The following is a 15,780-nucleotide window of genomic DNA, read 5'->3' on the forward strand; positions in this document are numbered from 1 at the left end:
CTTTCTTCCCGTAGTGAGGTGACCCGAAGTGTAAACAGGTCTCCAGTTATGACCATACCAATATTATCTCATTGCTCTAATACTTTATGCCACATCTGATGGATGCAAGTGTCCAATCTGCTGCTTTAACTATCCTATTCACATGCTCTGCCAACTGCAGGGATCTGTGAATGATTACCTCCTGTTTCTCTAAACTACCCAGTGTCCTGCCATTCATTAAAAACTCCCTCATCTTGTTTCTTCTTCCAAAGTGCATCACCATTCACTTGTCAGGCAAACTATTGGCAGATGCTATTTAAGCCTATCTGACCAACCCTTCTATATCTTCCTGTAATCTACAACATCTTCTTTGCTATTAACCACCCTACCAGATTTGCTTAACATTCCCCTGCATTTTTATCTATATCATTTATGCATAAAGCAAATAATAAGAATCCCAATACTGACCCTTGTGTATCACTATTGGACATCAGCCTTCAGCCACTCAAACAGCCTTCTACCACTACCCTTTGTGTCCTATGACTAAGGTAGTTTCTGATCCATCTTGCCAAGTTTCCTTCAGTTCCATGTGCTTTAACCTTCTCCATCAGTCTCCCAAGTAGGACCTTGTCAAAAGCTTTGCTCAAATCCATGTAAACTATGTCAACTGAACTTCCCTCATCCACATACTTGATCATATTTTCAAAAAATTCCAACAAATTTGTTAGACATGACCTCCCTTTAACAAAGCCATGTGGACTATCTTTAATGAACCTATGCCTTTCCAAGTGGGTACTAATTCATTCCTTCAGAATTTTCTCCAATCATTTCCTACCCTGATATGAGACTCACTGGTCTTGACTCATCTCTATCACCCCTCTTAATACATGGAACCATATTAGTTGTCCTCCAGTCCATTGGTACTTCCCCTCTAGCCCAAGAGGAGTTAAAAATTTGTTCAGAGTCGCTGCAATTCCCTGTCTCACCTCCCACAGCAGCCTGGGATGCAGTTCTTCTAGGCCAGGTGATTTGTCTGTTTTTAAGCCCAACAGAACCTTCAAGACCTCCCTCATTTCCTACGTCAAACTGTGAAGTTCCTTGCAGTCCCTTTTCCTGAATTCTGTTCTCCTTTTCCGGAAGATAAGTATTCAGTTACAGGTGTTCAGGCAGCGTCCGAGAAGCAGGGTTTCCAGCATCTGCAGTCATTGTTTTTACCTTTCAGTTAACACCCTTCCAGTATACTGCAGCTTCTCACATAAGTTGCCCCCATCGTCCATATTGCATTCTATTCTTTGCTTTAATCCTGTTTGCAAGTCCTTTTTCATGTCCCGTTTTTGCTGTACTAATTGCTTTCTTCAGTTCCCTCCTGCACTTCCTGTATTAATCTAGAGCCGCAGCTGAATTGCTCCCTTTGGACTTGCTAAAAGCCCAACTTCTTTTTTTTTTAATCTAGTCCTGATTTGTCCCAGACATCCAGGGTTCTCTGAACTTATTGCTCCTACATTTCCCTCTAAGACGTACATGTTGGACCTGTACTCTCCCCAGTTCCTTTTTGAAAACTCTCTGTTGTTGTGCTGTAGACCTACCCACATAGAGCTGTTCACAGTCTAGTGTAAATAAATCCTGCTTTATTTTAATAAAAGCTGCCCCCACCACCAAAATCAAAGCCATCTTTTGCAGGCATTTTTTTTTCCTTGTCCAGAACAAATTTGAACCATACTGTGTTGTGGTCTCTTATCGCTTAAATGTTCTCCAACTGCCACATCGAACAGTTCTCTGGTTTCTTTCCCCAGAAGGCCTTTTGCCCGAAACATCGATTTTCCTGCTCCTCGGATACTGCCTGAACTGCTGCGCTTTTCCAGCACCACTAATCCAGAATCTGGTTTCCAGCATCTGCAGTCATTGCTTTTACCCACAATGTCCCTTGTTGGGCCTTCTACATATTGTTACAAAAACTCCCCGAGATAGATATGAAGAAATCTGCCCCCTCTAAACCTTATGACTATCCAATTTATGTTGAGAAAGTTGAAATCACCTAGTTTAATTACCCAATTACTCTTACACACCTCTGTGAACTGTCTACACGTTTGCTTCTCTGTTTCCCCTGACACTTTGGGGAATAATAATAAACTCCCACCATGCCCAATGGTGGACAGAAGTGTCCTGTCAGCCAAATCAACTTTTGATGAAGAGATCCAGCACTACCTCCAGTGTGAAGGCACAGCTTTCAAATACCTGAGGAAAAGGATGTTTGAGAATAACAACATCAGATCTGACACCAAGATCCTGGTTTACAGAGCTGCAGTTCCAGCCCGTCTATACGGCTCTGAGATGTGGCCTGTCCACAGCAGACCCCTCAAGGCAGTAGAGGAGTACTACCAATGCTGCCTGCTCAGTTCCTATGAATCTGCTGTGAAGGAAGTTCCATCAGTACCAGCATCCTTGACTAGGCCAACATCCTCAGCAGCAAGGCACTTGCAACCCTTGATCATCTGCAACGGCTTAGCACATCATCCACGTGATCAACACAAGACTCCCCAAGCAGATGCAACTTTGAAATGGCAGGCAAGCCCCAGGTGGACAAAGAAAGTGCTTCAATTATAACCTCACGGTCTCACTGGGAAACCTTGGCACTCCCACAGACACAGATACTAGCCCAAGGCTGTCCAAAGTGGAGGTAGAGTGACCGTGGCTGTGTATACTCACTGAAAAGTGATTATGGCTGTGTATGCAGGCATTGGAGAATGAATCTAGCTATGTATAAACATTTGTGAGTGACTCTAATTCTGTAGACTCATGAGAGAGTGTAGCTGTGTGTCCTCATGGGTAAGTGACTTTAGTTATGTACTCATGACAGAGTGACTGTGGCTCTGTCATGTCTTTGGAGATTGCAGATGCTGGTGCTCTATGGATATTATAAAGTGACTCTAGCTGTGTATACTCATGGGAGAGTCACCATGGCTGCATGAACTCATGGGAGAAAGTCAAAAGTTGAACAAAACCACGTTGTAGTCCAACAGATTTATTTAAAATCATAGGCTTTTGGAGCACTGCTCCTTCGTCAGATGAAGTCACTTCAGCCAGAAATGCTTAACTCATCTCAAAGTCGATTGTTATGAACAAATTTCTTCAGGAGCATGCTTTTCTCTCATTTCTCTCCAAAGAGGATGATATCCCATCACTAGGTCACCTTTTACATGTGGTGAGTCGTTAACACTTATCCAGTTCCCTCAGCACCAGCTCGTGGAGTGAACAGAATGTCTGACACTCATGATGCTATCTCTCAGCCAGGGTTCCCTAAATGGACCAGACTAACAGTCCAATCAGGGAATACATATTTTATGAGGTCCACATGGCTGACCTTGTTACAATCACTACACAAAATAAGGTAAATGGATTCAGAATCTGGACAGTTGAATGGATATTAAACAGGACAGATTGACAAAAAAGTCCTACAATTCTGAGGCGAGCCGACAGGAATTACAGGCAACTTTTCGTGTCATAAAGTCATAGAGTCCTACAGTGTGGAGCTAGGCTCTTCAGTCCAAAGTGGTCCATGCCAGCCAAAATGTCTGTACAGGCGAACCACATTTCTCTGCACTTGGCCCATATCCTTCTAAACCTTTCTTATCCATGTATTTGTCCAAATGCCTTTTAAATGTTGTTAATGTACCTGCCTCATCCACTGGCAGCTCATTCCACATGCATACTAAGTGTCGAAAAAAGTTGCCCCTCGGGTTCCCATTTATTCTTTCCCCTCTAATCTTAAACCAATGCCCTCTAGTCCTCACTGCCCTGTCTACCTGTGACTCCACTTTCAGAGAACTGTGCACCTGAACTCCAAAGTCTCTCTGTTCCACTACACTCTTTAAGATCCTACCATTCACCATGAAACTCCTACTTTGATTTGACTTTCCAAAATGCAAGACCTCACACTTATCTATATTAAACTCCATTTGCCATTTCTCGGTCCACTTACCCAGTTGAACAAGGTGTTGTTACAATTTCTGAGAATCTTCCTCACTGTCCATGATACCACCTATTTTAGAGTCATCTGCAAACTTACTAGTCATGCCTTGTACATTCTCATTGAAATCATTAATATAGATAACAAATAGCAGTGGGCCCAGTACTGACCCCGACCTACCAACAGGCCAACTGTGCATGCACTTTTCCAGCTCAACCTGGATTCCATGTGAATCAACCTTCCAGAGCATGTCTACTGTCCTGCCCTCAACAACCTTCCTGGTCACTTTTTCAAAGAACTTTAATTTGTGAGGCATGATCTCCCATGCGCAAAGCCATGCTGACTGCTCCTAATCCAACTCTATCTTTCCAAATACATGTATATCTTATATCTCAGAATCTTCTCAAGTAACTTACCTACTACAGATGTTGTAGGCTTGCTGTTCTATAATTCCCAGGACTTTATTTGCAGCCCTTCTTGAATAAGGGCACACAACATTCACAAACCTCCAGTCTTCCGGGACCTTACCCGTGGCTAACGATGATGCAAAACCATCAGCCAGGGCACCCACAATTCCCGCTCCTGCCTCTTGCAGTGTTCTGGTCAGCACCAGGAGTTTATCCACCTTCACACATTCTACATCCAACACCACCTCTACTGCGATATGGACTGTCCCCAAAATATGACCACTAAGTTCCCAAGTTTCCATGTCTTTCTCCACAGTAAACACAGAGGAGAAGTATTCATCGAGGACCTTGCCTATCTCCTGCTGTTCTACACATATGTGTCCAATTTGGTCCTTGAGGGGTCCTATTCTCTCTATAGTTATACTTTTTCCTTTAATATACTGAAAGAATCTCTTTGGATTCACCCTAATCGTCTCAGCCAAGGCTATCTCATGTCCCCTTTTTGCCCTCCTGATTTCCTTCTTTAGTAAATATATCCCCTATATACCTCCAGGGATTTCCTTGGCTCCAACTGTCTCTAATTGAGCTATTTCTCCTTTTTTTCTGGTCAAAGCCTCAATATCTCTTGATTTCCAGGGTTGCCTATTCCTGACAACCTTGCCCTTCACCCTCAAAGGAACATATAGACCTTTAACTCTGGCTATCTCACTTTTAAAGGCCCCTTACTCCCATCAACCCTTGCAAGTTCCAGTCTAATTCCATCAAAATTCACCTTGCCCCAATTTAGAACGTGAACCTGTTGACGGGTTTTGTCCCTCACCATAACTAGATTTAAGTTAATAGAACTATGGTCACTGGTCCAAAAGTGCTTCCCTACTGTCACCCCAATTACCTGTCCAGTCCTATTTCCCAAGAGTAGGTCAAGTTTTGCCCCTTTCTGAGTAGGGCCCTCTATATACTTCTTGAGGAAACTTTCCTGAAAACACAACAAATTCCACCCCACCTCAGCCTTTAATGCTCTGTCAGTCCCCAGCTATGTTAGGAAAATTAAAATCCCCTATTATGACAAGCCTATTGCTCCTGTTAGTCCCCCAATCTCTCTGCATATTTGTTCATCTATTTCCTGTTGACTATTTGGGGGCTTATCGTAAAACCCCAATAACATCATCATCCCCTGAGTCAGGCATAGATATAGGATAATAAGGTAGGGGAATAGGTCTGGGTGGTTACTCTTCAGAGGACCAGTGAAGACTTGTTGGGCCGAAGGGCCTGTATCCACACTTTAGGAATTCTAAATTATAGCCAACTCATGCATTCTTATTTCTTAGCTCCACCCACGAAGTGTCACTGGATGATCCTTCAGTTACTTCATCTCTGACTACTGCTGTGATACAACAATGCAATTCCCCCTCCCCTCTTTCCTCCACCTCTGTCCCGCCTTAAGCACTTATACCCTGGCACATTTAAACTGCTAGTCCTGTCTCTCCCTCAGCCATGTTTCTATAATGGCTATAATATCCCAGTCTCGTGTACCTATCCATGCCCTGAGTTCACTAGCTTTACCTGTCAGCCGTCTTGCATTAAAATAGATGCAATTTAATTTAACAGGCATTCCTTGCTCCCTGTCACGTTCCAGCCTGACCTGTCTCTTCAATTCAATATTACAGCCTTCACTTGCCTCCCTCCTTTTAAGGATCCCAACCCACTGGCATTCTAGTTTTAACCATCCTTAGCAAAGCTGGATGTCAGGATGTTGGTCCCCCTCCAGTTCAGGTGTAACCCAGCCCTCTCGAACAGATTGATGAGAGAAGGGCTGTACATGTCATGTGCATGTACTTCAGAAAGGCATTTGATAAGGTTGTCCATGGTAGGATGATGGAGAAAGTGAAGTCACATGGGGTCCAGGGTGTACTAGCTAGATGGATAGAGAACTGGCTGGGCAACAGGAGACAGAGAGTAGTAATGAAAGAGAGCTTCTCAAAATGGTGGCCAGTGGTGTTCCACAGGGATCTGTGTTGGGACTACTGTTGTTCGTGATATACATAAATGATCTGGAGGAAGGTATGGGTGCTCTGATTAGCAAGTTTGCAGATGACACTAAGATTGGTGGAGTAGCAGATAGTGAAAGGGATTGTCCAAGAATTCAGCAGAATATAGATAGATTGGACAGTTGGGTGGAGAAATGGCAGATGGAGTTCAATCTGGGCAAATGTGAGGTGATGCATTTCGGAAGATCCAATTCAAGAGCGAACTATACGGTAATGGAAAAGTCCTAGGGAAAATTGATGTACAGAGAGATTTGGGTGTTCAGGTCCATTATTCCCTGAAGATGGCAACGCAGGTCAGTAGAGTGGTCAAGAATGCATACAGCATGCTTTCTTCATTGGACGGAGTATTAAGTACAAGAGTTGGCAGGTCATGTTACAGTTGTATAGGACTTTGGTTCGGCCACATTTGGAAAACTGCCTACAGTTTTGGTCGCCACATTACCAAAAGGATATGGATGCTTTGGAGAGGGTGCATAGGAGGTTCACCAGGGTGTTGCCTGGTATGGAGGGCGCTAGCTATGAAGAGAAGTTGAGTAGATTCAGATTATTTTTATTAGAAAGACAGAAGTTGAGGCGGGGTACTTGGTTGAGGCCTACAAAATCATGAGAGGTGGTAATCTCTGGACTACTTCCAGTGCCACATGCTAGTGAGGGTAAGAACAAGAGGGTATGGCAACTGAATGCAAAGAACAACAAAAAAAGATTGAGTAGCAAGAAGCTTTATCCCAGAGTGGGAGTCTCAGTTACTAGGGGTCACAAGTTCAAGGTGAGAGAGAAAACGTTTAAGGGAGATATGTGTGGAAAGTTCTTTACGTAGAGAGTGGTAGGTGGCTGAAACGCGTTGCCAGTGGATGTGGTAGAGGCAGGCACAATAGTGTCATTTAAGATGGGCAGGGAGCAGAGGGATACAGATCCATTAGAAACTAGGCAGCAGGTTTAGATAGAGGAGCTGGATCGGCGCAGAGTTGGAGGACTGAAGGGCCTGTTCCTGTGCTGTAATTTTCTTTGTTCTTTGTTGTTCTTTGCTTTCAGTTGCTATATCCTTCTGTTCTTACCCTCACTAGCATAAGTTGGAGATTACTACCATCGAGGTCCTGGTTATTAATGTTTTTTTCTCGCTCTCTATAATACTCCACAGGACCACATCCTTATTTTACCTGTGTTGTTTGTGCCAATGTGCACAATGACTTCTGGCTGTTCACCCTCCCCCCCCTTGAGAATGTTCTGTAGCCGCTCTGAGACATCCTGGACCCTGACACCCAGGAGGCAATACACCATCCTGGATTCCCATTTGCAGCCATAGAATCTCCTGTTTGTTCCCCTAACTATCGTGTCTCCTGTCACTAAGGTCCTGTTTACCTTTATCCTTCCCCTCTGTGCCCATAGTAAATGGAAAATTAAAGGAGGTTTCATAAAGATTGTTCAGATTTGTAAAGTTTTGCTGAGGTTTTGTGGAGGGAATTATAACTTTTATAAAGAAATTCCATTTTCCTGTTAATAACTAGAAGAATGACACAATTATTTCACATTTCAACATGTTTACTGTAATGAATGACTAAAATACCACTATCTAAACATTATTTTGGTAGGTCATTGATACCTAAAACTACAAACTGGAATGCTGCTTTCTTATTCCTAGCTCAACACACATCACAGATAAACTTAACATTGTTGGAATGAAATCTGTGGTTTTAAAGCATGTCTTTTTTGAGACAGATTTTAAATGAAAAGAAGAGGGAGAAGAAGCTGACAAAGCCAGCTGTTATGAAAATGAGACAACCTGAAAAGTAGAAAAACCTCTTGTTGCAACAAGATAAATGGAGACAGAACCAGCTGAGCTGAGTAATGTGGAACAAAGTGAAGAGCTTTAGAAAAGTACCAGCAAAACCACAAAGGGGCAGATGGCTTTCTTCTGTCCTGAACAGAACAGTCATTGCTGTGGGAGAAAGTGAGGTCTGCAGATGCTGGAGATCAGAGCTGAAAATGTGTTGCTGGAAAAACACAGCAGGTCATTCATTCCTGAAGAAGGGCTTATGCCCGAAACGTCGAATCTCCTGTTCCTTGGATGCTGCCTGACCTGCTGCGCTTTTCCAGCAACACATTTTCAGTCATTGCTGTGGGTCTGGAATCACATGTAGGCCAGACCAGGTGAGGATGGCAGATTTACTTCCCTGAATGATGACAATTTCATGGTCATCAGTAGATTTTTAATTCCAGAATCTTTTCCATTGAATTCAAATTACACCATCAGTAATGATGGGATTTGAACCCATGTTCCCACAATATTGTCTGAGTTTCTGGACTAATAGTGTCGTGATAATACCCGAGGTCATTGCCTCCCCATCTCAATGAGTGTGTGTGTTCCCAGACTTCATGGTCTGTGTATTTTTTTAAAAATTGGTGAAGATGTAGTTGATCACTTTAAAGATTGTTTCAATCAGTGTTTCATTGAGAAATTTATAGCAATAATTTACAATTATATAGCACCTTTAACTTAATGTTCCAAGATGCTGGCTGAACAGTCACTTTCAATGTTCATATACTGTATTCCTCTATTTGTATCATTTTACAAGGCTACAGTGGTGACAATGACATTTCAGAACTGTGACAGCGCTGCATCCTGAGACCATCAGTTGCTGTGCCACATGTTGCTGCCATAGGCAATGGACAGCATTATGAACACCACTGTGTTAAAAGAAGCCTGTCTGATAAATGCATTTGCTGACAGCTGCTGGGGTCTGATCCCACTCGAAGGAGAAGCAGTTGGAGGGATTTGAGAATACGGCTCAAGAGAAGGACAAATTGGATTTCATAGGGTTGGGATGGGCATTGTGGTCTGAATGGTTTCCTAGTCTCTGGGATGCTATGATGAGTGTTTGACATATGTGTTTCAGATTCTTCTAATGCCCAGCCTCCTCTCCAGCTGCTGCCTGATTAACAATTGCTGTATCCATAGCCTGCTTTCAACAGTGCAGAATTACCACTGCCTCTACATAGCAACATTTACAGCTGCAGACAACTATCAGGAAAGGTCATCGTCTCTCACAATTGGTGGAAAAAGACCATTTATCACAGACTGAGCTAAAAGGTCTGCTTAAAGCAGCTAAAAGAGCTGCTGTGTCAGAGGGAGTATCCCAGGGTAAAGGACAAGGCCCTATTTGTGCAGGAATCTCCTCACTCTCAGAGCCCACCCCCTCACATTTTGTCACTTAGAGATTGTGACAATTTTCATTCCTCAGAAGAGAGGTGTCACACTGCGGAAAATATTTAGGAAACACTGCATGAGAAACTTCCTCAATCTGAATCTTCATAACCAGTGCCCAGGCCATACCCAAACCTCATCCACCCCTCACTCACTGATAAACATACAAAGGTCTCACCCCCAGGGCCTACCCACAGCCCAGTACACAGTACCCCACCTTCAACCTTCATCCACTGACCAATACACATTACATTACCGGCAATCCTTACCTATTGAGATGGGGAGGCAATGGCCTCAGGTATTATCACGAGATTATTAATGCAGAAACTCAGACAATATTCTGGGAACAGATGGTGTAATTTGAATTCATTGAAAAAGATTCTGGAATTAAAAATCTGTCGATGACCATGAAAATGTTATCATTCAGGGAAGTAAATCTGCGATCCTCACCTGGTCTGGCCTATATGGGATCCCAGACCCACAGCAATGTGGTTGACTGTCAATGGGTATTGGGGGCAGACTCTCTGCTGGTTGGAGCCAACCTGACACATAGGAATATGGTCATGGTTGTTGGAGGTCAGTCATCTCAGCTCCAGGACATCTCTGCAGGAGTACCTCACGGTAGTGTCCTCGGCCCAACCATCTTCAGCTGCTTCATCAATGTCCTTCCCTCCATGATCAGGTCAGATTTGGGAATGTTCGCCGGTGATTGCACAACGTTCAGCACCATTCGCGGCTGTTTATGTACTAAAGCAGGCGAAAGTGAGGACTGCAGATGCTGGAGACCAGAGTCTAGATTAGAGTGGTGCTGGAAAAGCACAGCAGGTCAGGCAGCATCTGAGGAGCAGGAAAATTGATATTTCAGGCAAAAGCCCTTCATCAGGCATCGATTTTCCTGCTCCTCGGATGTTGCCTGACCCGCTGTGCTTTTCCAGCACCACTCTAATCTAGATACTAAAACAGTCTATGTTCAAGTACAACAAGATCTGGACAATTTGGTTTTAGATTCCAGCATATGCAGTAATTTGCTTTTATTAAGATCTGGACAATACCCAAGCTTGAGATGACGAGTGACAAGTAACATTTGCGCTACTCAAATGCCAGGCTTTGACCATCACCAAGAAGAGACATCTAACCACTTCCACTATTACCATTATTTGGGCGGCACCGTGGCACAGTGGTTAGCACTGCTGGCTCACAGTGCCAGAGACCTGGGTTCAATTCCCGACTCAGGCGACTGACTGTGTGGAGTTTGCACGTTCTCTCCATGTCTGCGTGGGTTTCCTCCGGGTGCTCCGGTTTCCTCCCACAGTCACAAAGATGTGCGGGTCAGGTGAATTGGCCATGTTAAATTGCCCGTTGTGTTAGGTAAGGGGCAAATGTAGGGGAATGGGTGGGTTGCCCTTCGGCAGGTCGGTGTAGACTTGTTGGGCCGAAGGGCCTGTTTCTACACTGAATATTATCATTAACCAGAAACTCAACTGGACTCACCATGTAAACACTGGCTACAAGAGCAGGTCAGAGACTAGGAATACTATGGTGGGGAACTCACCTCCTGACTACCCAAAGCCTGCCCGCAGGAGTGTGAAGGAATACTTCCCAATAGCCTGGATGGGTGCACTTCCAACAACACTCAAGAAGCTTGACACCATCCAGGTCAAAGCAGCCACTTGATTGATACTACTTCCACAAACATCCACCACCAACACTCAGTACCAGCAGTGTATACTATCCACAAGTTGAAAAGTGTGATGCTGGAAAAGCACAGCAGATCAAGCAGCATCGGCATTTCAGGCATAAGCCCTTCATTAGGAATGTGGGGGAGGAGAGAGAGGACGGGTAAGGGGGTTGAGAGATAAATAGGAAAGTGGGATGGGGGAAGGTAGCTGGGAAGGCGATAGGTAGATGCAGATGGGGCAGGGTTGATTGAAATAGGTCAGGAGGAGGGTGGAATGGATGGGTGGAAAGGAAGATAGACAGGTAGGACAGTTCAAGAGGGCAGTGCCGAGTTGGTGGGTTGGATCTAGGATAAGGTGGGGAGAGGGGACATAAGGAAACTGTGAAGTCAATGTTGATGCTGTGTGATGAGAGGGCCCCAAGGCAGAAGTTGAGGTGTTCTTCCTCCAGTCATCAGATGGCTTGGATTTGGCAGTGGGGGAGGTCCAGGACTTGCATGTGCTTGGTGGAGTGGGAGGGGGAGTTGAAGTAGTCGTCCACAGGGCGGCGGGGATGGTTGGTGTGTGCGTATGATGTGGAGGGCCTATGCTCAAAACGTCAACTCTGCTGCTCCTCGGATGCTGCCTGACCAGCTGTGCTTTTCCAGTGCCACACTTTTTGACAGTTGATCAGGTGTTTGAATGTGCAGGAAAATCTCTGCCAGATGTGGAAGGATCCTTTAAGCCCTTGGATGGGAGGTGTGGGCACAGGTTTTACACCTCTTATAAGGGAGTCATGGAGGGAATGGTCTTTGCAGAACACATAGGATTGGGGAGAGAAATATATCTCTGGTGGTGGGGACTGATTGTAGGTGGTGGAAGTGGCAGAGAGTAATGCGTTGTATCCAGATCTACAAGATCACTGCAGAATTTTATCCTCAGACAGCTTCATCCAAACCCACAACCACTCCCAATGAGAAGGACAAGGGCCGCAGATATATGGGAACACCACCACCTGCAAGTTCCCTCCAAGCCACTCACCATTCTGACTTGGACATATGTCACCGGCATTCTGCTCTACTGTCTCTGGGTAAAAATCCTTGAATTCCCTCCCGAACATCATTGTGGGTCAAACTGTTGGACTGCAGCGATTCAATAAGGTGGGGTAGGCAACTAGGGACAGGCAATCAATGCTGGTCAGTCACTGATGCCCACATTTCACAAATGAGAAAAAAAAACTGACCAGCATATAGTACCTCAGCCTTCCCTCATCCACCGACCAACACACAGTACCTCACCCCCTCCCTCACCCACGGACCAACACACAGTACCTCACCCCCTCCCTCACCCACTGACCAGCACACAGTACCTCACACCCTCCCTCACCCACTGACCACAACACGGTACATCACCCCCTCCCTCACCCCCGACCACAACACAGTACCACACCCCGTCCCTCACCCACTGACCAGCACACAGTACCTCACACCCTCCCTCACCCACTGACCACAACACGGTACATCACTCCCTCCCTCACCCCCGACCACAACACAGTACCACACCCCGTCCCTCACCCACTGACCACCCTGGTATCCCACCCCCTCCCTCACCCACTGACCAGCACACAGTACCTCACCCCCTCCCTCATTGACTGACCAGCACACATTACCTCACCTCCTCCTTCACCCACTGGCCACAACACAGTACCTCACCCCATCCCTTACCCACTGACCACAATACAGTACCTCACCCACTGATCAGAACACAGTACCTCACCTCCTCCCTCACCCACTGACCAGCACACAGTACCTCAACCCCTTCCTCACCCACTGACCAGCACACAGTACCTCACCCCCTCCCTCACCCACTGACCAGCACACAGTACCTCACCCACTGACCAGCACAGTATCTCATCCCCTCCCACACCCACTGACCAGCACACAGTACCTCAACCCCTTCCTCACCCACTGACCACAACACGGTACATCACCCCCTCCCTCACCCCCGACCACAACACAGTACCTCACCCCCTCCCTCAACCACTGACCAGCACACAGTACCTCACCTCCTCCTTCACCCACTGACCACAACACAGTACCTCACCCACGGATCAGAACGCAGTTCCTCACACCCTCCCTAACCCACTGACCAGCACACAGTACCTCACCCTCTCCCTCAACCACTGACCAGCACACAGTACCTCACCTCCTCCCTCACCCACTGACCAGCACACAGTACCTCACCCACTGACCAGCACAGTATCTCATCCCCTCCCTCACCCACTGACCACAATACAGTACCTCACCCCCTCCCTCACCCACTGACCCCCAGCACAGTATCTCATCCCCTCCCTCACCCACTGAAAGCACAGTATCTCATCCCCACCCTCATCGACTGACCAGCACACAGTACCTCACCCCCTCCCTCATCCACTGACCAGCACACAGTACCTCACCCCCTCCCTCACGCACTGACCAGCACACAGTACCTCACCCCCTCCCTCACTCACTGACCACAGCACAGTACCTCACCCCACCCTCATCCACTGGCCAGCACTCACTACATCACTCCCTCCCTCATCCACTGACCAGAACACAGTACCTCACACCCTCCCTCACCCACTGACCAGAACACAGTACCTCACCCCATCCCTTACCCACTGACCACAATACGTACATCACCCCCTCCCTCACCCCCTGAACACAACACAGTATCTCACCCCCTCCCTCACCCACTGACACAACACGGTACATCACCCCCTCCCTCACCCACTGACCACAACACAGTACCACAACCACTCCCTCACCCACTGACCACCCTGGTATCTCACCCCCTCCCCCACCCACTGAACGCAACACAGTACTTCATTCCCTCCCTCACCCACTGACCAGAATACAGTACCTCACCCCCTCCCTCACCCACTGACCAGCACAGTATCTCATCCCTTCCCTCATCGACTGACCAGCACAGTACCTCATCTCCACCCTCATCGACTGACCAGCACACAGTATCTCATCCCCTCCCTCATTGACTGACCAGCACAGTATCTCATCCCCTCCCTCATCGACTGACCAGCACACAGTACCTCACCCCCTCCCTCATTGACTGACCAGCACACACTACCTCACCCCCTCCCTCACCCACTGACCAGAACACAGTACCTCACCCCCTCTCTCACCCATTGACCACAGCACAGTACCTCACCCCACCCTCATCCACTGGCCAGCACAGTATCTCACCCCCTCCCTCATCGACTGACCAGCACAGTATCTCATCCCCTCCCTCATCGACTGACCAGCACACAATACCTCACCCCCTCCCTCATTGACTGACCAGCACACAGTACCTCACCCCCTCCCTCATCCACTGACCAACACACATTACCTCACCCCCTCCCTCACCCACTGACCAGAACTCAGTACCTCACCCCATCCCTTACCCACTGACCACAATACAGTACCCCACCCACTGACCAGAACACAGTACCTCACACCCTCCCTCACCCACTGACCACAACACAGTACCTCACACCCTCCCTCACCTACTGACCAGAATACAGTACCTCACCCCCTCCCTCACCCACTGACCAGAACTCAGTACCTCACCCCATCCCTTACCCACTGACCACAACACAGTACCACACCCCGTCCCTCACCCACTGACCACCCTGGTATCCCACCCCCTCCCGTACCCACTGAACACAACACAGTACCTCACCCCCTTCCTCACCCACTGACCAGAACACAATACCTCACCCCCTCCCTCACCCACTGACCAGAACACAGTACCTCACCCACTGACCATGACACAGTATCTTACCCCCTCCCTCACCCACTGACCCGCACACAGTACTTTACCTCCACCCCTCACCCACTGACCACAACACAGTACGTCTCCCCTCCCTCACCCACTGACCAGCACACAGTACCTCACCCCCTCCCTCACCCACTGACCAGAACACAGTATCTCACCCCCTCCCTCACCCACTGACCAGAATACAGTACCTCACCCCCTCCCTCACCCACTGACCAGAACACAGTATCTCACCCCCTCCCTCATCCACTAACCAGCACACAGTACCTCACCCCATCCCTCACCCACTGACCAGCACAGATTACTTCACATCCACCCCTCACAGGACTGGCGGCAGCACCCTTCAGCCAATCACATCACTCCTGGTTTTAATGCTGTTTTGGTCACTCTCTGAGACACTGTCTGATGTTTCTTACTCTCCAGGTATTGCTGCTGCAACAATCTTCAGTCCCAATAAAGATGTCAATGTCTCTGAGAGACAGCTGAGGGTGGCTTTTGATGGAGATGCTGTGCTTTTCTCAGATGAATCTGAGCAGATTGTCAAAAAACATGGACTAGATAAATTCTTCGAGCATGAGCAGACGAATGAGAACAAGCCATTGGCAATGGTAAGATGTGCTGTAAATAAAATGTCTAAACAAGATGGAAAATTATGTTGACAATGAAGTGGGACAGTAGAGTTCCTGTACAGCGGGGCATTGACCAGAAA

General features: G+C 47.0%; 1 protein-coding gene across 1 annotated transcript in view; it reads left to right on the forward strand.

Annotated features, from left to right (window-relative positions):
- LOC132830108 (cytosolic 5'-nucleotidase 1A-like) overlaps positions 1 to 15,780 on the forward strand; it is a 40,988-nt gene that overhangs the window by 19,731 nt on the left and 5,477 nt on the right. The window contains exon 5 of the mRNA XM_060847586.1: positions 15,495 to 15,679. Within this exon, the coding sequence (XP_060703569.1) occupies positions 15,495 to 15,679 (185 nt within the window). The remainder of the gene's footprint in view (positions 1 to 15,494; positions 15,680 to 15,780) is intronic.

The sequence above is a fragment of the Hemiscyllium ocellatum genome, chromosome 30 (assembly GCF_020745735.1).
Source record: "Hemiscyllium ocellatum isolate sHemOce1 chromosome 30, sHemOce1.pat.X.cur, whole genome shotgun sequence".
NCBI lineage: Eukaryota > Metazoa > Chordata > Chondrichthyes > Orectolobiformes > Hemiscylliidae > Hemiscyllium > Hemiscyllium ocellatum.